General features: G+C 53.8%; 1 protein-coding gene across 1 annotated transcript; it reads right to left on the bottom strand.

The window, feature by feature from the left end:
• Positions 1 to 1,914: 1,914 nt before the first annotated feature.
• Positions 1,915 to 25,892, bottom strand: Doc2b (double C2 domain beta). The gene is given in 9 exon segments (XM_050128849.1): positions 1,915 to 3,155; positions 3,595 to 3,691; positions 4,599 to 4,680; positions 7,698 to 7,855; positions 10,329 to 10,455; positions 10,545 to 10,654; positions 12,361 to 12,435; positions 16,491 to 16,570; positions 25,371 to 25,892. Coding segments are annotated over 9 exon segments (1,239 nt in total). The 5' UTR covers positions 25,744 to 25,892; the 3' UTR covers positions 1,915 to 3,018.
• Between the last annotated feature and the right edge of the window lie 677 nt (positions 25,893 to 26,569).

Raw genomic sequence — 26,569 nt, 5'->3', positions numbered from 1 at the left:
GGATCACCGTAAGTTGGATACTCGCCTGGTTTACAAGTGAGACCATTTCAAAAAACAAAGAGTACATGCAACATGTAAACCCCAGTTGCCTTTCGCTTGTGCCCTCCAGATCTTACAATGAGTCCCCCGGGCTAGTGCAATCGCAGTACAACGTTCCCATTTACTTTGAATTATATATCGTTTTAAATATTAACAAATAAGACTTAAAAAGGACACCTTCGGGAAGGTCAGACGAAAGTACAAAAATTGTGTCGTGGCGCTGCAGTTTGAGGATGTACTCTGCAGCCGTCACGTGGTAGCAAAACCGTAAGCAGTGCACGAGTCCGCATCGACGACAGCCGGAGTCCATGCATCGGGAGGTTCACTTGGCTGGAGGACAAAAGGGCCAGACATGCTTGGCCCAGGCTCGACTGGTAGGCCGGCCGCGGAGGTGCAGCTCCTCGTTCTCGCCACTAGAGGTCAGGAGGTCACCGCCTCAGGCTTGGAAGACGGGCCCGTTTGGGGATTGTCTAATGGTGGCGGTGGGCACCACCAGGATGAGAGGTGGATGCCGAGCTTCGGGAGACGCCCTGGTTACTGACCCGACTTTGGAATGACCTTTGTTTTTGGTATCAAATTTCCTCTCTGCAACGCTGATGGACCAGAAGCAAGAAACCCGTTTGGGGTGAAAGGATGAGCTGATTCTGAACTTCTCAAAGGGCTTTTCTTTAACACAGATGGAATGACCCAGGGATTTGGAAGTACTCCAGGGCCACGGGAAACTTCCATCAGTTTAGTGGGCTCCTGCTTGGGCACTCACACGTGAGCCAATTGGGTAGAAGCCCCATCTCCCACCCTGTCTGTCCCTGGGGTTCACAAGGACCTTCTCTGAAGCTCAAGCCCCCCTATGCCTGGGACAACAGAGGGATCCAGGTTCTTCCACCTGAGCCCTGTTCTCTTGCTGGGCCCCAGTCACCTCGTGTCTAATCAACACTTGTGCATCTTCAGGAGGCTGCCAGGCTCCTTTCAGAACAGGGCTTCCCAAAGGGCAAATACTGACTTACTCAGAGCTCAACCAGGTGCGTTGAACACCTTCCTCGGGCCCCCATAAGCTCCGGTTTTTAGCTGTATGGGGAAACGGGCAGCCTTGACACTAAGTCCCTTGACCTCAGACTGGGGGCAGGGCAGCTGAGTTCCAGGGCTTGGCTCTGGCCTTCTGGCAAACCCTAAATGGCACAGGTGATTTCAATACCAGCTCGAGGGCGAGGAGGTGGGTAAGTACAAGACTCCTCTGCAACAGACTTCAAGTCTCAGCGATTCAGCAGGGAAAGGAGCCTTACCCTCAAACAGTTAAAGGGTTTGGTGTTGTCTTGTTTCAGCTCCTCCCAGTTTGGTGGCCCTAGAAGTTTTTCAACTTCTCTGAGATCATTTCACTTATAAAATGGGCTGACCAAGCCACCCGCCACACAAGATGGTGAAGATTCAATAAGGTGCCTGCCAATTCTGTAACATAGGCAAAAACCTTTTCAAGAAGGAAACCCAGTCTCTATAAGCAACAGGTGGGTGTGTAGGGAATAGAGACATATTTTCCCTGCCAAGTGGGGAAGGCTGGTGAGTGCTTGGGATTGGAATCGTGACCTGGGACCCTGGATCCTTATTTTAGCTGAAGGAAGGTGCTGGGCTTAGGGCAGGACATCATCCCTCTCAGGACCCCCAGGCCTTGTTACCCAGAGATGGGTTGAGCAAAATGGGGCTTTGGAATGATGGTAGAACTCCTTAGTTCTTCGTTCCTCCTCTCTTCCTGGAGCCCTAGTTGCAGGAGACATTTGGGGGCTTCAAGATTGAGATGTGTCCCACCCTATCCCAGAAAGTTAGGTCAGAGCTCTCAGCTCCGGAGGGCAGAAGCCCCACCCCCACCCCTTCCCCCAAGCAAGGTTCTGTCTTCCTGAAGGCAACCCACTGTCTTGATAGGTCCAGGATGCCTGCCATGGAGTCTTGAGGGACCCAATACCAGCCTGAGCTGTGGAGATGAGGAAGAGAGAGGTGGGTGTCTCTTTTCATGCTAGTAAAATTCCTTTCTCTTCTCCCTGAAGTTGAGGGAAAGAGACTTCTGCTGAGAACAGGAGCAGGGTGCATTGAGGCCCCTTGGGAGCAAGATCAAATGGGAGAGCTTGGGTTTGAACAGTCAGCCTCAGTTTCCCTATAGTGCTTGTACACATCAAGCCCAGATCCTGCCTAAAAACCTAATGCTGCCCCCATTAATGCTAAACCAACCCCAGATCCCCACCCATGACTCCGTCCCAGTCCTGACGCCTACCCCAGGCCTCCTGCTCTCCGTTTTTGGCCTTCTCTTAGCTTCAGAGCCACAGCTGGCTTTTCCAGGCCGTGCTGAGTCCTGACTCTCCCAAGATGCCCAATCTGTCCTCACCCTCTGGCAGTCAGCGGTACCCACAGCCCCTGCAGACAACCGGCTGTTCCTGTATGCCTCACCTCTTTGTGGTAATGTGTTCACCCAGATCCCCTGCTAGACAAGGATTCCCTGCCCCGGGGGCTCGGACTCTTTCTGTCTGTCCATGGAAGCCTGGCGTGAGTAAGTTGGGAGCCCCAGTTGACTACATGGCCTGTCCTAGAGTCCTGGGCTCCACCTGCCCGTAGTCCTTCCCTCTGGGGTCTCCAGGCAGCCAGAGTACCCCCACTTCTGTGCTTGCAGCATGTGTTCTGCCCCTTACCTCCCCAACAGGTCCTCACCCTAGATAGCCCTTCCTCTGGGTGGAGCTGAGGGTGAGGACTTCTTCCAGCTCCAGCCCTCCTAGGCCCCAGGGGGTTGAAACAGGTCCAACGTTGTGTCTTCCTGCCCCTGGGGGGGCGGGGGGCTGGATTCTCTGTGGCCTCCAAGCTGGGGCTGCAGTGGCTATGTCCGAGCAGACAACCTGGATCTTGCCCATTGTGAGGGCCACAGCCCTTGCCGGCAGCTGAGAAGGCCCAGGGCAGGGCCTGTGTGGGCTGGGTGGTATGGGTGGGTGGCAGCAGATGGGGCAGTCAGTCGCTGAGCACAGCTCCCGGGAGCTCGTTGGTGAGTGTGTGCCAACGCTCAATCCTTTTGTCCTTGTTCTTCAGACAGTCAAACCAGTGCTTCAGGCGCTCACCCTTGGCATTGATACCCAGAACCACTCCGCCTGTGGAAGAGGCCGGGGGCCACCAGGAACTCAGCAAGCCAGTGTCTGGGCCTCCCTCCTACCCACCCGACCGAGTACTTGATGTCATATTCTTCCTCTGCCAGGGACCAGAGCAGTGTGGGGCAGGGTGCCATGACACATATTAGGGACGGAAACGGGGAGGGCTGCAGTGGCCCACTGTGCACCAATGTCACGCCCACCAGAAACTTGTGGTCACCTGGGCTCTGAGTTCAGCGCCAAGTGCCGATCACTCCCAGGTCCCCCACAAGCGGCTGTGAGCCCTTCCCAGGCCTCCTTCCCTCTCTGGGCCTGTCTCTTGTCACATGAGAACAGTTTGGAGAGTGTCTTAGGTCCTACTCACTAGGGGTAAGTAGTTCTTGGACCCATATCTGCCCAGAACAGGCACACGGCTAAGCAGCATTTCCCTTGTATTCCTTACCGATGAAATCATTGGATTTTCCAATGTCATAATCCCAGACAGTGACCTCCAGGGTCTTCTTGGCCAGGTCTCCATGCTTGATCTCATAACAGAACTCCTGCTGGCCAGAAGAGGGTGTTAGAGCCAAGACCACGTGAATAAGGGGTCTGTGACGTGCTGAAGGATGGCACTGGGCAGTGTGGGATGCTCTCTGGCCAGTCTGCCCACTTCCGCCTGGTGGGAGACTAGCCAGGCCCGCCCTCTACCCACCTGCCCTTCTCTTCCAGAAGCTGCTCCCAGATGCTGCAAGAACGCTTGGCTGCAATTAATCGTCCAATAGTGTTTTCGTCACCCTTCCCTTGTCCCCTAGGGCTGGCCTTGCTACCTGCTCTTCCTGTGAATCCCTGTCTGAGAGTCAGGCCTGAGGCACTCTGCCTTTCTTCTCAGTGAAGATCCCCAGATGTGAGCCACCCTCTGCTCTGAGGACCTGGGCACCCACTCGTCCTGTTTGCCTTTCAGGCATCATGACCTTCTCATCTACAAAGTTCAAGCTTGAGAACTGTGCAACTGATTTCCAAACAGAAACTGCAAAGAGTCCCACAGTATTTCGGTAAGTTTACGGCTGTCTGTTGACGGCATTCACAGCTGTCCTGCCGCACCTGCTGGGTGTCTTGAACCCTCACGTTCCACCTAAAGTGTCCTCCCATGTTCTCCACACCTCCCTTCCCATCCCTGTCATCTAGAAGGGAACCCAAGGGCTGCTCAACATTCTCTCTTTTCACCCCTACCTCTATCAACAAGACCTTTTAGAAGGTTCCTTTGTTCCATGAGCTTCCCCATCGCCGAGCAGTCTAGGGGAGCCTTACCCACCGTGGCTGAGGGCTCTTTCTGGGAGCTGCTCCCCATCCTCTCTTACCACTTTCTAGTTCCCACAGTGCCCCTTTGAAAACCAGGACCCTCCAGACCCTCACCCAGCCCAGGGGAGCCCCACAACCCCTCACCAGTCACCCCCAGCCTGGCCATACCTCATTGAACTCTGGGTTTAGTGTTTTCTTTTTCACCGCAGTCTTGTGCTTGGACTTCTTGTCTACATCTGGCTTCAGGTATCTGGAATGATAACTGGGGACAGTTAGAGGCCGGGCAGAGCCGTCGGGACACAACCCTGGTGACCTTTGTCCTAACCCTGAAGTGCCAGTCTGCCTACCTTGGGCAACACTGAGGTGGCTGCATGGTCACCTGAGCACACCTTCTGAGCATGCCCAGAAGAGGATGTGTCTTTTCTCTGGAAATCTGATCTTCACAAAGTTCACACCTCTCACAGGAAAACTAGTTTTGAAAAGCAGTTTGTCCCTTTTCAGGAATTGTTGTTAGTTTTTTTTTGTTGTTGTTGTTGTTTTTTGTTTTGTTTTGTTTTTAGTGGGGGCAGGGAATGGGGAACATTGCAGTACTGAACCTGAGTTCTCATGCATATAAGGCAAGTGCTCTAAACTGTTCTTAGCTCCAGCTCCAAGAACTATGAGCTTCCACAGTGCCCCCACGCCAGATTTACTAAGAATTCACACACCATAAACTCCATTTTTCTCAAGGGTAAAATCCAGTTTTTCAGCACATCCCTCGAGCTGGGCAAGCCTCTCTCCTCTGTAGGAGCCTGGAGGAAGTTCCTCTTTCGGCAGTTCTCAGGGATGACCCTCCAGGGGCGGGAAAGCTTGTGCCCGTGCCTTCCTTAGGCTTTTCCTTTTTCTTTTCAAGACATGGTTTCCCTGTGTACCTGTTACTCTCATGGAACTCACTCTGTAGACCAGGCTAGCCTTAACCTCAGAGATCCACCTGCCTCAGCCTCCCTAGAGCTGGGATTAAAGGAGTGAGCCTGGTCCCTCTTTAGGCTTAAATCTACTCTAAGTCCAGAAAGGCCAGGTGGCTTGCCCAAGGTCGCGGTTGGCAAGAGTGGTGCTTGGAAGCCAGGCTCAGTCTCCTTTCTCCACGACAGGGAGGCCATGCACAGGCTGGGGATGCAGGAGGCCTCTGAACTCTCTTTTGCAAAATCTCTCACCCTGTCCACGCACAGACAATTGTGTGACAAATGCCTTGTTTCTGCTAAGTGTGCTCTGCTCAGTGGCTGGCACTGGGGACCTCAACACAGTAAATGACTAGCTTCCTAGAGGTTTAACTGTTCAAAGTCATGCTCACAATAGTCAAGGTTCTTGCATGCTTTTTGCCAAACTTTGCCCACGGAAAAACTGAGTGCTGTTGTTGAGTCCTTACCAGAAGCCCAGCAGGCTGCTGGGGGCTTTGTACTTGCTGCCTGAGCCCACCCATGTAAGTGTGGACACTATCCCCCTCCCGCCCAGCGCGCACAGACTGAAAGGGAGGAAGGATTCGTACAGTTGTCCTCTGACCTCCACGTGCACGAACATTTGCTGTCAGTCTCCTAGGACGGCTAGGATAACCCTGAACTCCTGCCTCCAGTTGCTAAGCGCCTAGTATTGCAGATGTGACAACCACATCCAGCTTCAAGTTGAGGTTCTGCTGCATATACCATACCGGCTTGTTAAAACAGATCTTAGAAAATGCATGCTAACAAGGTTGGTGGGAAGGGAGGGGAATGAAGATATATATGGACACAGACACTTCTGGATTTGTTTTGTATCTGTCACATAGTTTGCTACACAGCCTGGCTTCCCTGGCACTGAGTGTGTAGCCCAGGCTGGCCTTAAACTCCCCACCCTCTGCCTCCACCTCCCAAGTGCTGAGGTTTCATGTATGCACAGCCTTGCCCACCTTACAAATTACATGCTAACGGTCGCTTTACACACAATCATCCAAAGTTTAAACAACCTACATGCTCTTTAACAGGCAAAGTAACAATGAACCCATGCTTTACATACATGTGACTAACAATGAACTATGCTTCACATACATGCTGAAAGCTACACAGCCATATCAAAGATGAAGTCTCCAGTGCCTATACTGTGTGGGTGGGTGAACTTGGACAAAGCCCCCGTGCAGGTGAAGCCCGCCTGAGGCCGCATCTATCTGGTGTTTGATGTGAAATGTGGGAAGGGGAACACTATTGGGATAGCTAGTCTGAGGATGCCCAGGGCTAAGGAGCTCCTGGGAAAAGAGCAAAACAGCTGGCTTTCTGTACCCATCGGTCTTAGACCCTCAGATTCAACCGAGGGTTGGATTTGTTGGCACTTGCCTGGAATTCCAGTTCTTGGAAGGCTGAGGCAGGAAGATTAGAAGTTCAAGGCCTGCCTAGTGCACATAGTGAGACCCTGCCTCAACCCCCACTCCTCACCCTCAAAGAAAAGAAAAGAAAAGGGAAGAAACTTCACCATTACTCAGAGATAGGTAACAAGTATTGATGTGGTCCCAGGGGCAGGGAGGAGCTCCGAGCTGTCAAAGTACCCTGCTTCCGTCAGTTTGCCTGTGCAAGTCAGCACCGAGGGAGCCCAGGTTTGACCTGCAGCTGGAGTTCACCCAGCAGATTGGCATTGAACACAATTTAAAATGTTCACGCCATGTTGGGGTTCTGCATCTCATTTCCGTCTCCCGGGAAACGCGGTGTGACAGGTGCAGGTGACGCATGCCGCTGACCCTCCAATCCTGCTCCACTCAGGAAGGCCAGCTCCCCTAGTCTCCTGGCACTGGCACTGGCCCTGCCTCCTCCTCCAACTTGCTTGTGAGCCTGGATCCCTACTGACCTTGCCTCCCTAGGCTCAGGTCTGACTCTAGCTCCACACGTCCATGTGTGGTGGTTCACACCTTCAACTGCAGTGGCCAGGAGGTAGCAGCAGCATCTGGCTACACAGTAAACTCAAGGGCAGCCTGGAATACGTGTGACCATGTCCCCCATCACCAAAAAGAGATGACTATTTTCTCTCCCAGTGGGAGACCCTTCTGCAGGCTTCGGTTTCCTCATCTATGAAATGGGATGACTGCATGTAGCTCCAGTATCAACAACGACAACAACTCACAAAAGAAAACCCCCTGGTGAATAAAAGCCCCATTGCTCTGAGGCAACCCTCTTAGGTCTTGTCATGTTGCTCCAGCTCTGGCCATGGAGGACTCTAGCTCTTCCTGGTGAGCTGGGGAGTCAGGCACAGGCCTGGGCGCACACTCACGTTTTCACGTAGGGGTCCGAGTAGCCGTTAGCGTCCATGGCAGCCAGGTGTGCACAGCGCACGATGCCCACCAGCAGGCCCTGCTTCTGGGAGCTGTACTTGAGTGAGATGAGGATGCGGCCTCGCTCCTCCAGGGACTTGTCCTCTGCCTTGTCCACCTGCAGGAGAGGGTCGTCACTCCGTCGTCCTTGTCTGCTTCTACCTTCTTGGCTAAGCAGTGAGGCCACCCATAATCTCACCCACTAGTGTCTACTTGCTAGTGCTCAGCTAGGCTTGGACATACAGGGATCTATGGAACCCGGGGGCTGGGGGTGCAGTTCAGTGGTACCCACTTGCCTGGCCCAAGTGAGGTCCTTGGCACCATTTCTAGCTTGGAAAGGAAGGAAGGGAGGGAGAAAGGGAAGGAGGGAGGTAAAGAGGGAGGTGAGGAGGGAGGTAGGGAGGGAGGGAGGGATGGAAGGAGAGAAGGAAGTGGGGAAAGGGAGGAAGGGAGACAGGCAGGCAACTTCTGTGTCCTTAAGTAAATTTTTTCTGGAACAGAGTCTGGCCATTTCCATCTCTGCCACAGATGTTTTTGCCTACAGCAGGAGAAGTGGGTGGCAGTGACAGAGAGGGCCTGGTCTTCAGGGCCTGATGCATTTGTCATCCGGGTAGGAAGCCTGCCCCAGCCTGCTCTACCTTCTTCACACCCAAGCCTTCTCTGTGGACTTCAGCTCTGAGCTGGTGCCCTCTTCCATGTCTTTGCTTAATCTCACCTACTCCTGGAAATGTTGCAGGGTGCCCCCGCCCCCAGCCTGAATGACAGAGCTTTGCTACCTTCTGAGCCCCAGGCAGCTGGGAGCCCAGTGAGAAGATGCCCCTCCCAAGCCCCTCCCAAGCAGGCCCAGGATGCACTTCAGGGTGAGATGTTACCTCTAGGCCTCCACATCTCCCCCTCCATGTCCTGACAGCTTGAGTCTGTCTTCATTTCCCATCCTCCCCCAAAGTCACCCAGACACGCACAGTTGGAAGCCCCGTTCCCTGAGCGCCCCTCCTCAGGGTCTGCCAGGCTCTTCTTCTATAGGCTCAGCCTTTGCCTGCAGCTGTGCTCTGCTTGGGGCTGACCTGAGTTCCCACGTGGCCAGGTCCAAACCTCACTGGAGATGAGAGAGTCCCGTGAGGTGAGGATGGGAGGCCTGTGACCCACAGGCCTTTCTCCGAATTTCATGTCCAGAGCAGACACGGCTAATTGATCCCAGCATTCACTCAATTCAGACACAGCCTTGGCTTCCTTCTCAGCCCAATGCTCAGACAGTCATGACCAATGGTGCAGATGTGGGAGCCTGGGCTCTGCATGGAGTACATATGAGCAGAGATGTTTTCAAGGGCAGATGACACTACCGTACTTTACACTGTTACATCTGACCACCTCTTAACCAGGTATTTAGTTAGAATAAGTAGTATAAAATCTAAAACCACCAACTGTATCCTTATAACCAGAGTGGTTATTTCAAACGTCACTCCTGTGGTCACTGTGTATCTCCAAGATAGCCAATGAGCACCATAGCAAATTCAAGGGAGGCTTAGCAATGGCCAAAGTATGTCTCAGGAACACTAACAACACACAAGCATTCACACAAATGTACACACATTTACACACAGTATGCACATGTGTACATACATTCCCTACTTATTCATGCATTCTTGTACAGAGAGAGTCTTGGGTTTTTTGTTTTGTTTTTGTTTGTTTTTCAAGACAAGGTTTCTCCGTGTAGCCCTGGCTGTCCTGAAACTCACTCAGTAGAATAGGTTGGCCTCGAACTCAAATCCTCTTGCCTCTGCCTCTCAAGCTCTGTGATTAAAGGTGTGCACCACCGTGCTCCACCAGAGTCTCATTTCTATCTGAGGTCAGAACTCATGGACAACAAAGCACCACAGGCGCTGGTCATGCCTTCCTTAGGTGTAGGCCATTTAGAAAATTTGGGTCACCCCTGGCAAGTGACTACCACAACATCAGTGAAGGTTCTACCCACTGCACATCCATGCACCGAGTGGAAAGTGGTGTGAGAATACAATCTGAGAACGCCAAGGAAGCTAGGAATCCAAACTTACACAGCCTGCACTTGACTGAGCCATCTCCCCACCCCCTTCTAATTTTCATATGAAACAGAGTCCTGCTCTGTTCCCCAGGCCGGCCTTGAACTTGCTCTGCAACCCAGGTCGGCCTTGAATTTGTTCTGTAGCCCAAGAACTTGCTCTGCCGACCTGGGAAAGCTGGGCATAGTGGCACAAATCTGTAACCACTGGGTGGAGACAAGAGCATCATAGCTCACTGGCTAGCCAGACCAGTTAGTGAGCACTGGGCTCAGGGAGGGACCCTGTCTCAAAAACTGAGGTGGAGAGCAATTGAGGAAGCACTCATGGTGATGGCAGGCCTACACATTCACACACGTATCCACTGCACACACACTCACATAGACTACACACACACACACACACACAACACTATACACACGAAAACTTTAAAATTCGTAAACATAAAAATTTAAAAGGGCTGAGGGTGGAAGAGTGCCTAGAATATATCATCAGCGCATAGCAGAAGCTCATAGTAAACTCCCGCTGGCTGGGGGGCCAGACCCTGGCTCCACTCACCGGCAGCTGCTTCTCCAGGCAGATGCTGAATGTCTTGGTGTGGTTGGGCTTCAGCTTCTTCAGGGGTACACGAGTCTCGCCAATGAACTCATTGTGGCGGAATTTGTCCTCATCACACACGGAGATCCTGGGGGCGATTGGCTTCCACAGTCAGTGGGAATTCACAAGTGGTAGGGTGTCCCCGGATGGGGTGGAGGCACAGGGGCCCTCACCCACCTCAGGGTCTTTCGGATCATGTCCTCGTCCGTGATCCCGTAATAAGTGAGGGTCTCGTTCCATGTGGGGTTCAGAGTGTTCCTCAGAGTTTTTGTTCTGAGCTTGTTTGCCTAAAGAGAGAGAGAGAGAAAGAGGGTGATCTTATTGGTACTGAATGAGTGTGGCTGAAAGGCTGGCCAGCCTACTCCCTCCCCATGAAGATGCTACCTGACCCAGTCGGGGAGACCTGGGGCAGAAGGTGAAACTAACACTGTTAATTAGTTAACTTAAAAACAGCAGGCTTGCCGGACGGTGGTGGCACACGCCTTTAATACTAGCACTTGGGAGGCAGAGGCAGGTGGATCTCTGTGAGTTTGAGGCCGGTTGATCTACAAGAGCTAGTTTCAGAACAGGCTCCAAAAGCTACAGAGAAACCCTGTCTCGAACCCCCCCCCCCAAAAAAAACACAGCAGGCTTAGCAGGGCAGTGGTGGTGCACGCCTTTAATCCCAGCACTCGGGAGGCAGAGGCAGGCGGATCTCTGTGAGTTCGAGGCCAGCCTGGTCTACAGAGTGAGTTCCAGGACAGATTCAGAGCTACAGAGAAACCCTGTCTTGAAAAACGAAACGAAATGAAACTACTCAGCAAGCTTACTGGAGACATGTGAATGGCCCCTGTGGTCACAGAGGTCTTTGACAGCAAAAGATAACCAAGAGAGACAGGATCACACAGTTGGGAGCTCAGCTGGCTTCAGACACAGGTCGGGGCCTCAGCTGGGGAAGTAGGCAGCCTCTAGTTAAAAAGGAAAGGGAATGGCTGTCCCCAGAATGGACCAGCCATGGCTGGCATCTTGTCTTCTGGTACAGTCAGTGCAACCTTTCTCGCTGACTACCAGTGGAACAGGGAGGCGATGAGTGTGTTTAAATGGCCAAGCTGTGGAATTTGTTGTGGCAACCACAGAAGTAATGTGAGGAGCACCCTGACCCCAGACCCCGATGACAACAGCACGGTAGAGGTGACGGCTATGGGGTGGGCAGTTGCCATGTTCACACATTCCCATTAGGAAGTTGAAGTGTTCAGTTTAATAGGAATTAGTTTAACCAAAGCTGCCCCCACCCCATTACAAGAGTTCCCTATCAAGACTGGCCATGTCCCCAAAACTGGACCCCTTTCCTGGATCACCTGGTGTCCCCATCCTCCCCTGCTGTACTCTGGCTGATGCTGCCTGGGATCCATACTTTCCTAGTGAAAGCCTTGTGTTTGCATCTGCTTGCTGGGCCACCCTGCAGGGAAGCAGGAACAGCGATTCTGTGGTCAAATACACCAAGCTAATGCTACCCACTCAGTCCCCTTATGAAGCCACAGAATGGCCCGTCAACACACTGAGGGCTCTGACAGGTCCTTCCACCAAGAAACCTCTGTAACAGTATTTCCTTTTAGGAAGGTGTTATACATCCCTGACTGACCTGGATTTCACACGTCCGTAGACTCACAGGGATCTGCCTGCCTCTGCCTCCTGAGCGCTGCAGTTAAAGGTGTGCGCCATCACACCTGATCCCACAGAGTCTTTTGTCCCCCCCGAGCGCTGCAGTTAAAGGTGTGCGCCATCACACCTGATCCCACAGACTTTTGTCCCTCCAGAGCGCTGCAGTTAAAGGTGTGCGCCATCACACCTGATCCCATAGAGTCTTTTGTCCCCCCATATAATATGAACCGCAGGCTAAAATGGTTTCCTATGAAATGTAACCTGGATGTTCTCTGGGGCCCATGCAGCAGACAGGTAACGGACTCATGAGGTCCCAGGGAGGCCAAGCCATGTCTGGGGCAGAAACTCTCACCTTGCTGGCTCCAGGTAGCAGGTGTAGCTTGACTTAGGGATCAGCCAGTCCATTGTGGTCCATCGGCTTCAGGCCCTGAGCAGAGACCAGAGAGGATGAAGAGCTAAGAGGCCTGCTGATTGGGCCTCGTCCCTGGCATCTTCAGTTTCCCTGAAGATGGGAAGTTATCAAGGACCAAACAGTGCTGGCATAAGCTTCCCTTCTCTCGACCTCCTCCAGGTTCTTTCACTTCCTCCCTTCTTGACAACTGAACCCAGAGGACATACTTCACTGTAAACTTGGGGAGGCCGGTCTCTCTTCCCACTTCCCGGATGCCACCCCTTGTTGGGTCTTTCTTCTCTGACCCAAGTCTCCATGATTTGGCTACATACTCGTCCTCAAGTTCCTTGTGGTACTTGGAAAGCTCTTTGTTCCGAGTATGTGAGGCCAGCTGAGACTGCCATTTCCCTCTGCCTTTGCCAGTTGGTGTCCCTGAGGCTGCCTGCCATGGAGGGTCCTTCCACAAGGTGGCACCCCTTGCTAACTTTGATTTTAGTTGCCAGCCTAGGAATGTACAGCTCAGGGGAGGGGCCCACAAGGGCCTCAGCTAACCTGCGAATTGTTTCCTCCTTTCAGAGGTGAAGGCCTGCAGGGGCTGGGGAAGCAGCAGAGGGGTGCATGGCCTACGTTCCACATGGGTGAGAGAGGGATGGCTCGGCTCCTGCCACGTACCCCAGACCTTTCTCCCAGGCCTACCCCTACAGGTTTGGGCAAACTTCCACGCAGGGCACCCACCCAACATTTCTCTTCTGCTGTGGCCCCAGGCCCAGGTTTGGGAGTCAGCAGAGCTGGTGCGCTTCTTAGTTAGCAGACCAGGCATTGGCCGGCTCAGCTTTATCCCGGGTAAAGAGCTAACCATTCCCACAGGCTGGTGAAACAGAGCCTGGAGGGATGCAGACGCAGGGCTGAGGGTGAGACTTGACCTGGAGGCTGTGTGTGTGTGCATTGGTGAGGGTGGCCATTCACATCCTGCTAGCTTTCCCCTGCTAGCTCCTTACCCCCAGGCAGTAAAGAGAAGGTGTCCTGGGGAGCCGATGGCCCAGCCTGAGTAGGGGACAGCTGAGGGCTCCTGTTTCCTTTCTACAATTCCTGCACGCCAGTTCCGCATGTTTACAATGTTTCACTATTTCTCTTTTCCCTTGTATACCTTTGAACTGGGAGGTTAACCAGAGATACTGTGGGTCCCACTTCGAAGGCCCTGGAGCACCCATGTGGGCTGGTTGGGGGAGGGGCAGCTGCCGCGCTAAGATGACAATGGTGCCGGCTCTGCCTGTTGGGTCCCCTACCTGTGATGTGGTCCCTGTCGTTACATCCACATCCTTCTACCCGGACACACCAAAGGTCCACACACTGAGCTAGAGGCAAGGGCTGGTGGGCTCAGCTCAGTTCCTACACTGACTCCCTAGCTCAAACAGCCTCGCTTGACCCTACAGCATGGCAAGGTCCCCTCCAGGAGTATGCACAACCCCCAGGAGCTGACTGAATCCAGCAGAGGGGGCAGGAGGCTGAGTTCAGCAGGACGTGGAAAAGGGGTTGTCTCCAGCAGGTCCCATCAGCTTATTGTGCTTCTAAGGGATAAAAGCAGATGCCCCTGTCTTAGAGAGGGGCAGGGGAGGTGCTCTGTGGGATGGTACTACTAGCACCGAGGGGACAGGAAGGAATGGCAGATTCCCTTCAAACCAAGTTTCTGTTGTCTCTACACATCCAGAGGTTACTGTTCACCAAGCATTTGGTAGTGGAACCTTCTGGATAGTCAAAGCTGAGGCTCTCAGTGCTCAGCACGAAGAAGAGGGACAGACACCAGCTGGTGAGATGGCCTGGTGCAGAGGGACAGAAACTGTATGACTTTGTGCCTACAAGATCCCTGGAGAGAGTGGGGAGGAGCAGCTTGGGTCAGGCAAGGAGAGGTACAGAGTTTCAGTCTGGCAAGCTGAAAGGGCTCTGGGACGGACGGTGATGTAACAGCCATTCGAGTGGGCTCAGCATTCCACTGCTAAGTTTCACATGTGTGATATTTTTATCACAATTAAGAAGCAATATTGTGTCAGGTGATGGTGGTCTACGCCTTTAATCTCAGCATTCGGGAGGCAGAGGCAGGTGGATCTCTGTGAGCTCCAGGACAGCCAAGGCTATACAGAGAAACTGTATAGGAAAAATCAGGGTGTGGCGAAGTAACATTGGTCTTTCAGCACTGTGGCTCTTAGGGGTTTTGCTGTGCACTGTTTGGAGGGGAGTGCCCAGGTCCACCCGTGGACAGATGCATTCTCACCTGGAGGGTGCGGGTGACCAAGAATCCTGGTTAGCTGTATATCAACCTGGTGCAAGCTAGAGTCACTGAGAAGAGAGCACCTTAACTGAGAAAATGTGCCCACCAGATTGGTCCGTGGGCAAGCCTGTGGGGCATTTTCTTGACTGATGATTGATGTGGCAGAGCCCCGCTCACTGTGGGTGGTGCTACCCCGGGCTGGTGGTCCTGGGCATGTGTAAGAAAGCAGGCTGAGCAAGCCATGTGGAGCAAGCCAGTTAGCAGCACCCCTCCATGGGCTCTGCACCAGCTCCTGCCTCCAGGTTCCTGCCCCAACATCCCTGGATGATAAACCACAAGCAGGACGATGAGATAAAGCCTTCCCATCCCAGGCTGCTTCTGCTCAGGGTTTTATGACAGCAACAAACAATGAACTAAGACACCAGGTGAGAGTGGAGCCTGCGAAGTCCATAGTCCATGGATTCCCCGAGAGGTTCTGAGTGGGAGCCTTGCTTCAGCTTACACCCTGTGGATCCCAGTATTTCCCAGGTCTGTTCCCTGTTTTGTAGACATTTACAGAGAACAGGGCCACCATGGTTCAGAGGCCTCTGGTCTCCTGCTTACACCAGTACCCATTTAAATCTGTGCATACAGGCACAGAGACACATACCACAGACAGACAGACAGAAACACACACACCTGCTGCAGGGAAGAAGACAGCAGGAACCCCGGGCTCTGAGATGGGGAGGAAAAGCTGGGAAAGATGGGCTCCACTACAGTGGTCTGACTGCTGGCCCCCAAGCACAGACAAGCTCTAAGCCAGGAGCGGGGAGGAGGGGCTCTGCCTGGCCCTGCAGCCTGCCTCCCCCTCTCCAGGCAAGGGTCACCAGGAGCTCTGCTCTGTTCCTTAGACTATCACAGCTTAAAGGTGCCAATGGAGTGGACAGAGACCAAGGAGGAGTGATTAGGCCATCAAGTACCCAACCCGGGCCTAATGTAGACCATCCTCACACTGGCCTTCCACATGAGTGACCCAGGCTGGGTAGGGGTACGGCGCCGGTTGTCCCTCTCGGCAGGCACAGAGCCAAGGGCAGCGTGGGTCGGAAAGAAGCTGCAGGTCGGGGATGCTGGGTGAGGTCTAGGCCTGGCAGCACTTGAAGCCACTCCATGGGTGTTGGGCTGGCCCAGGCCGTCCCACAGCCCTGCTGGAGTCTCTACTGACCACATAGGTCCTTACCTTTCGGGAAAACATCAACTTGGGCACCTTCCTCCCAGAGGGAGCAGTGTAAGGGGGACAATGAGGTTGAGAACATGGGACAGATACAGGTTCAAGAGCAGATCTGCAGAGGAGCCCAGGGGATAGGCCCTGGCCAGGCCACACTGGGTCTGCAGATGGCCCTGGCTCCTCCTCAGCAAGGCTCATGGGGCCTCTGATGCTAAGGCCCAATGTCTACCACCCTGCCTGAAGCCTAGCTGTCTTCAGTGGCACCTGCTGCTTTCATCATAGGAGCTGCTTAGGGGCCGGAACTTCCGAGCGGGGAGATCTAGAGATGGTGGCATCCAATCATCCTACCCCCTACCCCCGCTGTAAGATAAGCCCTCCACCTTCCCCCTTCTTCAGGGACCATTCCCAGGCTCTAAAAGCTGCCTGGTCTTCTGCCTTTCCCACTGTCTCCTTCTGAAACTCCTTTCCCCAAAAGCTTTACTGGGTTTACTGGGCAAGGCCAGTCTGGGAAATGGGCAGCTGTACTCCACACAGCAGGGACACCAGGAAGCCTGGACAGAGAGGATAGACAGGACCCTGCCCCCTTCCTGAGGCTCGAGCTAGGGTTGGCACAAGGCTTACCTTGGCCTTGCTGATGGTGCAGTGCAATGCGTTGTTCTCCTGGTCATAGAGCAGACTGAAGTCCAGGGTACCCAGGGCGGCTGTGTGAGAAGGAGATGTGGGTCAACACCAGGTGGATGTGGGGAGCAACACCCTCCCCGTGGGGCTTCCAGAGCCGCATTATTGTTACTTAACGTGCGTTTATTCGTGCATGTGTGTGAGCATACATGTGGCAGGATATGCATGTGGAGGCCAGAGGAAAACTTGCAGGGGTTCGTCTTCTTCTTCCACCATGTGGGGTATGGAGCTTTAATTCGGGAGTTGGTAGCTGATTGTCTTGCTGGCCCAACAGTCGCATTGCTATCAAGATTAAAAGATTTATTTGGTGGTGTCTGCTTTTAGTCCCAGAACTTGGGAGGCAAAGGAAGGTAGGGCCCTTTGAGTTTGAGATCTACAAAGTGAGCTCCAGATTAGTCAGAGCAACTCTTTTTTCAAGACAGGTTTCACTGTAGTTTTAGAGCCTGTCCTGGAACTAGCTCTTGTAGACCAGGCCGGCCTCGAACTCACAGAGATCTGCCTGCCTCTGCCTTCCGAGTGCTGGGATTAAAGGAGTGTGCCACCATCACCTGGCATAGAGCTACTCTTTCAAAAATAAACATATAAATAAATGAATAAACAAATAAAGTTTATTTGGAAGAACCATAAGGCAAATATGTCCATCACAGTCCTTAGAATATGTGAACACGGGAGGATGGAGAGACAGCTCAACAGTTAAGGGCACTGTCTGCTCTCCAAGGTCCCAGGTTCTGTTGCCAGGACCTACATAGTGGCTCACAACCATCTGTAATTCCAGTTCCAGACGACTTGACTCTCTCTTCCAGTTCGGTGAGCACCAGGCATTACACTGCTACATAGACATACATGTAGACATAATAACGATATAAAAAATAAATAATAAGCAAATAAATAATTTAAAAAAGAATGTGTGAACATGAATCTGTGGAGAAGCTGGTTTCCTGGCATGCTCACATGGGGCACAGGTGAGAACCCCTGGCACAAACCCCAACACGACCGTCTCTGCTCCAACGGACACCAGTTGTCTCCAGCATCTGTCTTCAGGATGCTGCACAAACTAAAAGGTAAAATCATTTTTTGTGTCTAAATGGCTGGAATTAGTTAAAACAAGCAAAATACGGTTACAGCAAGGCTTAGTGGAACCACACGGGGACACAGTAAAGCCATTTTAAACTACACAGATGACTTCCGCATGGAGCGTAAGGAAGTGGATAGACCTACAGTGCTGAGGACCGTGGGCAGCTGACTTAGGGTGGAGGCACAGGTTCAAATTGACCATTGCTAGGCCAATCCACAGGTCTCAGAAATAAAGCAGAGATGTAGACAGGAATGTGGTTCAGGGGCAGATCACTGGCCTAGCCTGCGCTGGGCCATCGGTTCCATCTACAGCACTGCAAAATAAAACAAACACTTCAAGTTCTACCAAAGACAGTAAGAGTCTGCATGTGGTAACAGCGGTAGGCCATTCACTAACTTTTGGGCTAGGAAATCTAGCTTAGTAGCAAAGGCCCTGGGTTCAATTCCCAGCAAGAAAAGTTATCAAAAAAGGATGTTACTGTATCCAGCTCAATGGCTGTTGCTGTGACAACAGAGCAGCTACGATGTGCCAACTTTGTTATCTATCTCTCCCAGTGAAACACTAAGCCCTCAGACAGATAACATCCTGTCGCTGTTAGATGAGGAGGTTCTGGGATTCTGGGCGGATCACCTAAGTCCCACGCGTGGTAACCTGATCACAACCAGGTAGGTGGCTCAGAAAGGGGCTCTCACCCGTTTTGTGCAGTCTGTCCTGTTCCATGGTGGTGCTGTTTTGAACTAGATGGCTTGGGGGCCCTTGCCTCAGTTTCCCCCGCACAAGTAATGACCCACAGTGGTATGAGAAGGCAGAGGATAGGCTCCAAGGCACCTATCCACTGTAAGACCTGACCAGCCTGAGTGGCTGACTGTTGATTGAGCCCCAGGTGACACTGTAGCTCCCTGGTCTCCTGGTCCTGAGAGATCCTAAGTGGGCAATGACGAGCCAGCTGGGTCCTCATGCTGCTGCCCCCAAGTCTCTCAAAAGCATCAATAAGTTCCAAGGGCCAGGCAGAGGATGCAGCAATAATTGGGTTCAGCTGCCACCTTAGGAACAGCCACTTGCTACAGCTGGGGCCTGCCATGTCCTGAGGGTTCCCAGCAAGAGAGCCAGCAGGGTCTGAGTGAGGGAAACCTTTGAAGGCCCCAGACTACACATGCTTAGATATTTCCCAATCCCTGGACAGGTCACAACATTGTCTGGTGAGCCAAGAGAGCTTCAAAAGGGACTCTGGGCCCAGTGTAAATTAGGCCATCAGGGGAGGGGTCTTGGAGGAATTGATGCCTCACCCGAGAGAGGAGAAAACAAGATAGCAGTTGGCCAGTCGTACGAATGACTTGGAGGGGACATCATAACCACAGGCATCTGGCAGGTGGGGGTTGATGGCTGAAGTGAGGCCAAGATGAAGGAAGGGGCTGGCTGGGACTCTGTCCTCATCAGGATACTGCACTGGATCCTAAGTAAACACACATCAGGACAGTGTCCGCCTTTAGTCACAAGGGCAGGCCACATCATGACAGCCTTTGTGTCTGGAGGGAGGTGGGTCCATCCAGGGCTCTTCTCTTCGTTCTGAGAGACATGTAGAACTGTGTCAGGTGCCCTGCATCCCAACGAGGTGATGCTCTTGTCTCTTTCTAGTGCAGTTGCGAGTGTGGAGGATGACATCTGCTGGTGTACTCTGCAGGTTCAAATCCCAGCTCGGCATGTCCTTGCTGAGTGACTTCAGACAGTTTTCTCATCTGCAGCCTAGAGAGAACTGTAACTACCTCCTGGCACGTGGGGCTTGTCAGGTGGTTACAGGAGCAACAGACACTTCTAGAGCTCTGAGCTTGCCCCTCTAAGGACTTTCTGGAAGGGACTGCCCTAAACTGGATCACCTTCTCCCTGCCTTTGGGAACATGGTATAGAAGCCATCACTTAAGCTTTTCTGCATAAGCAGAGTCATTGCTATGACTAACAATGATTCTGCTATGGGTCACAGTCACAGTGAGACAGAGGGATGTGAAGTGATTACCCCACCAGGGGTCCTAGGTGGTACCTCACTTTCCTGCCTCCTCCCTTTGCTCCTGCTTCTGGTAGCACAAACAGTTCTTTCTTTTGTAAACCGGTAATAATAGAACTGTCTTCAGACTAAGAGTCCCTAGATCTGGAATGAGCTGCAAGTATCTTCTCCTAGTGGAAAATGCATGCATTAGTGAAATGCATGCCCTTTGCTGCTGCATCCTCATCCTCAGGGGAGCAAGTGAGGATGCTATGGGTGAGAATGCTACAGATGGGGATACCATAACTGAGGATGCTGAAGGTAAGAATGCTGTGGAAAAGATGTTGTGAGTGAAGGTACTGTGGGTGAAGATGTTGAGGGTGAGGAAGCTGCTGGTGAGTATCTTGAGGGTGTAGATGCTGCAGGAGAGGATACTGTGGATGAAGATGCTATGGGTGAGGATGCTGAGGGTGAGGATACTGTAAATGAAGATGTTGCAGGAGAAGATGCTAAGGGTGAAGATGCTGCAGATGAGGATGCTGTGGATGAAGATGCTGTAGGGGAAGGGAAGATGCTGAGAGTGAGGATGCTGCAGATGAGGATGCTGTGGATGAAGATGCTATGGGTGAGGAGGCTGAGGGTGAGGATACTGTAAATGAAGATGTTGCAGGAGAAGATGCTGAGGGTGAGGATGCTGTAAGTGAGGATGCTGAAGATGAGGATGCTGTGGATGAAGATGCTATAGGAGAAGATGCTGAGGGTGCGGATACTGTAGATGAAGATGCTGTAGGGGAGGGGAAGATGCTGAGGGTAAGGATACCATTGCCTTTACTGCAGCCACCCCGCTGGGTTTCTGCAACATCATTCTGCAGAGCTGATGGCTTCACATGACAGTCGGTTTGCATGATGTCCAGTTTAGGATACCTGTTCCCTGATGACTTCACCCTGAGGACACTGCCTCAGGCACCTTGGGATCAGCAAGCAGCAGGTCAGTGTTTATGGTGGAGCCACTCAAACGGCTTTGCTATCCGGTTCCTTCCCAGCAGGAAGGATTTGGTGTTATACCACATGTTACAAGCACATCCTCTGGGGTGTTTGCCTGTGTCCCAACCCCAGAGGACAAGTTCGGGAACGTGCCTCTTGGGACACTAACATTTGATACCACCACCAGAGAAGAACAGTGTGCCTGGTGTGTGGCCAACAAAGGACCGATGAATGTCTGGTGCCACTGAGTCCTAGAAGAAATTCTACCTCATCATCAGAACATGTGTGGAGGAGTTGTCTTAGAGAACACATAACCCCAAGTTCACCCTTTCCATTTATAGAAACGAGGTTCAGAGAGGGGAGGTGGCCAAGTGAGGGTGGCCCCACAAAGCTGGGGATTCTGTCTTAAAAAGCCTAGTGGCTTCCTGAAAGTTTTCCTTCACCGTCCTGAAGATGCAGCATCTTCAGGAAGGGAAGGGGTTGGGGGTGTGGCTCAGCAGTAGAGCCCTGACCTCACATGCACAGGCCCTGGGTTCTTGCCTCAGCAACGGGGCAGGGGAGGCAGGGATATGATAGGGACTCACTGGTAATCTGAAGGGCCTGGGCAGGGTGGCAGTGGCGGTGGTGGAGGGAATGGCAGGGCTCAAAGGACAAGAGAGAGTATCTTTCTGTGAGCCCCAGGATCCTGAGGGCCCTGCCCTCAGCGCCACTCAGATCACGTGCTTTGATGAAAGTTTACATCTTTGGAAAAATAATGAAGGTTGGTCACTAATGGGCCTCTGAGAGTTGTCACCGGCTTGCTGATAATTATAGCGCTTTAATGGGGCTAATTCAGAGAGAATCAAGCTCAGGCCCCTGTTGCTTCCTCCAAGGCTGAGTGTTCCCCAGCAGGGCCTATGCAGACAGGCAGCTAGCTGACCATGACCTTGGTCTCTACTTGAACTCACTTGACCCATTCACCCCTGGGAATCAGAAATCAATCCTTTTTGTTTTGTATTTGGAAGAAAAATGTCAGCCTCTAAAACAGTTTCTCTGGAGCTGAGGGGATGGCTCAGTGGGCAAGGGTACTTGCTTTGCAAGCCTGATGACTCAAGTGCAATCCCTGGGATACACAAAAAAATGGAAGACCCAACTCCACAAAGTTGTCCTCCGACCTCTGCATGTGTGTGCTATAGCACAGTGCACCCCTTCACATCACACATACACAATTATAAATACAATAAAAATGCTTTTTTTTAATTGGCATGAAATCACAGAAGATTACCAAGCCTGATTCGAAAGCACTTCATAGGCGAGGGAACTGAGGTAGCACACTTGGTAGGCACTGTGGGGGAGGCCGCAGAGGAATCAGCGATACACCCTTCACAGAGCCTAGAGACAGATTCAGACCGTAGGCTTCTCCTCTGACCTTCCCTTCAAGCTGTTCAAAATTTTATCACATCCAGGACAAGATTTGACCTCCTTGATTCCTCATTTAAGCCTTTCACTTTGACCTCATCCTTCTTCCCTTTGTATTTCTGACACCTTGGTTCCTCTGTTGCCCCCAATACCTCCTTCCACTCTGCTGGCCTTCTTCCCCTTCCCCCCAGTTTCAGAGCAGAGGCCTCTGTGGATGTTTGCCTCCCTATCCCTTGCTGAGTTTCTGTGAGCATCCTAATACCAGAGACTGTGTGCAATCCAGACAGTGCTCGGCTCTCTGTGACCCTTGTACTGTGCCTGACATATGGTTGGCGCTGCACTGTTGAATGTGAAATATGGCAGAGGTCTGGCCAGAGCATGACCGAGGCTCACACAAGTTCCGGGTGAAGGAAGAGGCCATATAAACCAGTGACTGGAATCTGCCCATGCCCAGGAGAACCTTTCAGGCAGACCCAACAACGGTTCTCCACTTCACCCTTGCTCCAGACCTCTGTGGGCACCCGTCCTGACCTAGCTGAGTGAGTCATTTGGGAACACAGACATGTGATGCAATTCTAGCCAATGAGACAAAAGGACAGGTCTCCTGGGAACTTCTAGGAGAGATTTTTTTCTGGATCCTAGACATGAGAGTAGAAAACGTTTTTTTTTTTTTTTCCTTTTGTTTCGGTTTTAAATCAGATCTAGAACCTTGTGACATGTGATGCCTGGACCCACAGCAGCCACCTTGGGTCACGAGGGTCCTGCTCGGTTGATGGAGAGTGACAGTATCACCGTGGCCATGTTTCACAGCTGATGTTCCTCACCCATATACCCTTGGGAATAGGAAATCTGCCCCGATGTTCAGCCCAAGAGGGAAAGAGCTGGCTGAGCAGGACTGACAGAAACCTCATCACCAGGGATGCTGGAAGGCTGCTCCAGGGACCATGGTGTCTGCAGCGGGACCTTTGCTCCCCTGCTGGGCCGAGCTCCTCTGAATTGATTTCATGGTGCTTGCAACCCAAAGTCTCTTAGTCAACGCAGCTTTGGGGTCCAGGTTCCTCTGTAGATGGGGAGCAGGTAGCTTGGGACATGCGGAGCAGAAGCGTAGGATGATGCTGCATCTTCTTCACTGGCCTAAGCTCACCAGGGAATGAAGGATGTGTGTGTGTGTGTGTGAGTTCTGTGTGTGCATGTGTGTGTGTTGTGTGTGTGTTTATATTCATGTGACCATGCTTGCACACTTTGAGGTGACCAGCAAAGGAGGGATTTAAAGAGGAGAACAGGGCCAAGCAAAGAGGCTGTTTTTATCCTCTGCTTGGACAACAGAGCAACCGCCCTCATTTCTTTTCGTCTGAACAGATAATCCAATAATTAGAGCAGCAAATAGCATAACCCTGGCTAAAGCCATAATGAACCATCTGGCTTGAATCACTTAGGCTTATTCTAAGGGATCTGGTCGTCAGAGCTCAGAGAGTGCACAGCTTGGGTACCAGGTACAGGGTGGTCTTGCTCTGTGCTTCCTCACCTACGAGAGCCACAGTCCTCACGCTCTCAGCCCGATGAGATACAAGCCTCCTGGCTCAGCCTCGTATCCACTTCCTCAGCAATGCGACCTCCAGGCCTCTTCTCCACACTTTGTTAATGTGTCACAGTGATCTGGGTGTGGCCAGCCCCCAGGTTCAGCCGAGAAAGCTGTATCTAGGACCCTGCTCTTGTGAGCCTGTCCCCAGCTAGGACACCTGTGGCTGAGCCCAGAGCCTCAGCATGGTTCCCTCTGCGCCACCCCCAGCCACTGGAACAGTATTGTGCAAACGCTGTGGAGCCGACTAACAGGAGATGGGGCTTCTGATCTGTTTTAGTCTTTGTGGTGGGGTTTCAGGAGAGTCAAAAGGACTAGGTTTCTCCCTTCTAGGCCATATGTCATCCTCTGGGCCTCTAAGGCACCTGGAGTGTGGCCTGCAGCTCAGGCACAAGCTGCATCCACCTGCTCACTCCCCGGGCTGCAGGCAGAAGGCTGGAAATGGGAACCACTTCCTATCCTCTCTTCCCAGGATGGCTCTGGGTCCCCCAGGAGGGTGACTGCGGTCCTAGTTAGAGCCTCCCCAGAGGCCTGTCAGCCTGGATCCTTGCACAGAGTGCCAGGAGCTGGGCAAGGGAGTAAATCCAGGGCACAGCTCTGTAGACTTTAATAAATTCTGCCCACCCAGTTTTCCGCAGTCTGCAGGACAGCAGAGGGTGAGTCCTGCTCCTCAGCCTCTGTGCTTGGGGGTAGGGCCTTGGTGAGAGGGTCCAGGCCTAGAATACACGGTGTTCTCAGGCGGGGCTTGATCCACCTCTGTTGATGGGCTCCCTGAAGCGAAATGCGGAGTCTGTTCCCAGAACAGCGCGGTGAACTCCCATCTTCAGTTCAGAGGCACAAGTTATGACGGGAAAAGCCAGGCCCTTCCCTAGAGGCCCCGGGAAACACCCAGGTCAGGCACAAACCACCACTGTCGCACCAAGGAGGGGCTGCTTTTGCCACGGGGAAGCTGGTGTGAGACCCCCATACCCCACACTCCCATGGCGACCGTGACTAGGTTTTGTGGCTGGTTCTTCAGGTCTAAGTGAACCAGCTTGGTGTCACAGTTGGGCAGGGGCTCTTCCATGAAGCGACCCCCATTTCCACCCCCCAGTAAATCCACTGGACTCCAACTACAACCTATTCCCTCCTTGGCTGCCCGGATGGTCCCCGGTGGGCCGGCCAGGCACCCCCAAGGACCACACAAGACGCCAGAAGTGCTCCTGGCCTGGCTTGGGAGACCCTGGTGTCCGCTGTCTCCCTGGGACTGAGTCCCAGACCCAGGCTGGGGACCCTCCTGCGTCGGGAAGTCGGCGTAACAGGTGGGCGGAGGTCCGCGGCCAAGGCCAGCGTTGCGGTGGGGTCCGCGGACGCGGGAGGAGGAACCGCCAAGGTTTTTCCAAAGGACAAGCGGCTCGCGCTCCTGCTCCTCGGCCCGCGCACCAGCAAAGCCGCGGCGCTGCGGGCCGTTGGGCCCGCCCTAGCCGCCACAGGGTCCCCAGCTCGCCGGGCAGCCACTCCGGGCGGCCCGCAGAGGGCTCTGGGGCCGGGAGCTACCGCGCGGCCCGCAGCAACTGGTGTCTTCCCGGGGCGCAGCTCCGCCCTTCCCGGGAACAAAAGCCGCCGCCCGCGCTGAAGCTCCCGGTGCGCGGGCCGGGAAGGGGTGCGGGGCGCGCTCAAGGGAACGGAGGCCCGGAAACGGGGCGCCCCCAGATGACGCCCCCAAACTTCCCTGCTCTCGCGTGCGGGTGTGCCGGGCGGCTGCGGCGCATGCCCTATGGGGACCCGGGCGCGGGGAGGGGGCCAGCAGCGGGCGGCCGGCAAACTTACTGCAGTCGTCAGACTCATAGCCGTCGGCGTCCGGCTCATCCTCGGGGGGCTTGGCAGGCGGCCTCGCGGGGCTGGGGCTGGGGCCGGGGCTCGGGCTGGAACCGTAGGCTCCAAAGAGCTGGTCCACATCCTCGTCGTCGTCGCGGCCGCCGTCGGAGGGGCTGCGGGGGCCGGCGCTGGCTGCAGACGGGCGCGCGGGGGCGTCCGGGGACGCGGTGGCGCGGGGCGCGGCGGTGGGGGGCAGGCCCCGCGGGAAGCGGGGGAAGTAGTCGGAGATCTGTTTGATGGGCCGAATGGGCCCCGGGCACACGTCGATGGCCATATGCTCCTGGATGCTGATGGTCGCCTTCTCCCCGCGCCGCCGGAGGGTCATGCAGGCAGCGCCGCGGCGCGCGGCCCGGCCCGGCCCGGTATGACCCCGGCCCGGGGGTAACTCAGCGGGTCCCGCGGGGCTCGGCGAGGGCTGCGGGCATCGCCGGCGTGGCCCCCGGACGGCCCTGACGCGGTTGCTGCCTGCTTGGCGGCGGCTGGTGCGAGTGAGTGTGGGGCCGGCAGCAGGGGGCGGGCCCAGCCCGCGTCACCCGGTAGCAACCAAGCGGTGAGTGTGCGGGCTGCGCGCGCGGGCGGGCGAGCTGGCGGGCGCGGAGAGAGCGAGGGAGCGAGCGAGCGAGCCAGGAGAGCAACCACTCACTCGCACTCACACGGCGCGCACACACACACACGCGGGAGACGCGCAAGGCCACTCGGAGCCTTCCCTCGCACTCGCAGGCCGGGACCCGCGTGCCACTCATTCTCCCATGAGGGGCTGCAGCCACTCTTGCGGGACATGCGCAGGTGTGTGGGGCACTGCAAATACACACGAACGTGCGTAGAGACAATCAGTGGAAACGGTCACCCATTGGGGCTACAGGCTACAGGCACATGCACTGGTGGCAGATGCTATGGCATGGCGCACCTCCCCAGCAGGCATATACATCCAAGAAACACATGTTCTCAAGAATGCCCAGGACACGGACTCCCGTGCTGTGCTCAACTAGCAGAACTCTAGCCATAGAAACTATTTGGGGATGTGGCCGTGAACTCCTCAGAATCCCCCTCCTGTGCAGAGGCAGGTAGGCAGGCCACAGGGCTACACTCTCGGGGAAAACAGGAACAGGCTGTTTACATCCTGGCATGACATGTGCACCCTAGGCTGTCCC

The sequence above is a fragment of the Alexandromys fortis genome, unplaced genomic scaffold (genome assembly GCF_014885135.2).
Source record: "Alexandromys fortis isolate MF-2015 unplaced genomic scaffold, M_Fortis_MF-2015_v1.1 scaffold_80, whole genome shotgun sequence".
NCBI classification, from domain to species: Eukaryota; Metazoa; Chordata; class Mammalia; order Rodentia; family Cricetidae; genus Alexandromys; species Alexandromys fortis.
Note: the sequence above shows the minus strand (reverse complement) of the source record. Positions and strands in the feature narration are given on the sequence as shown.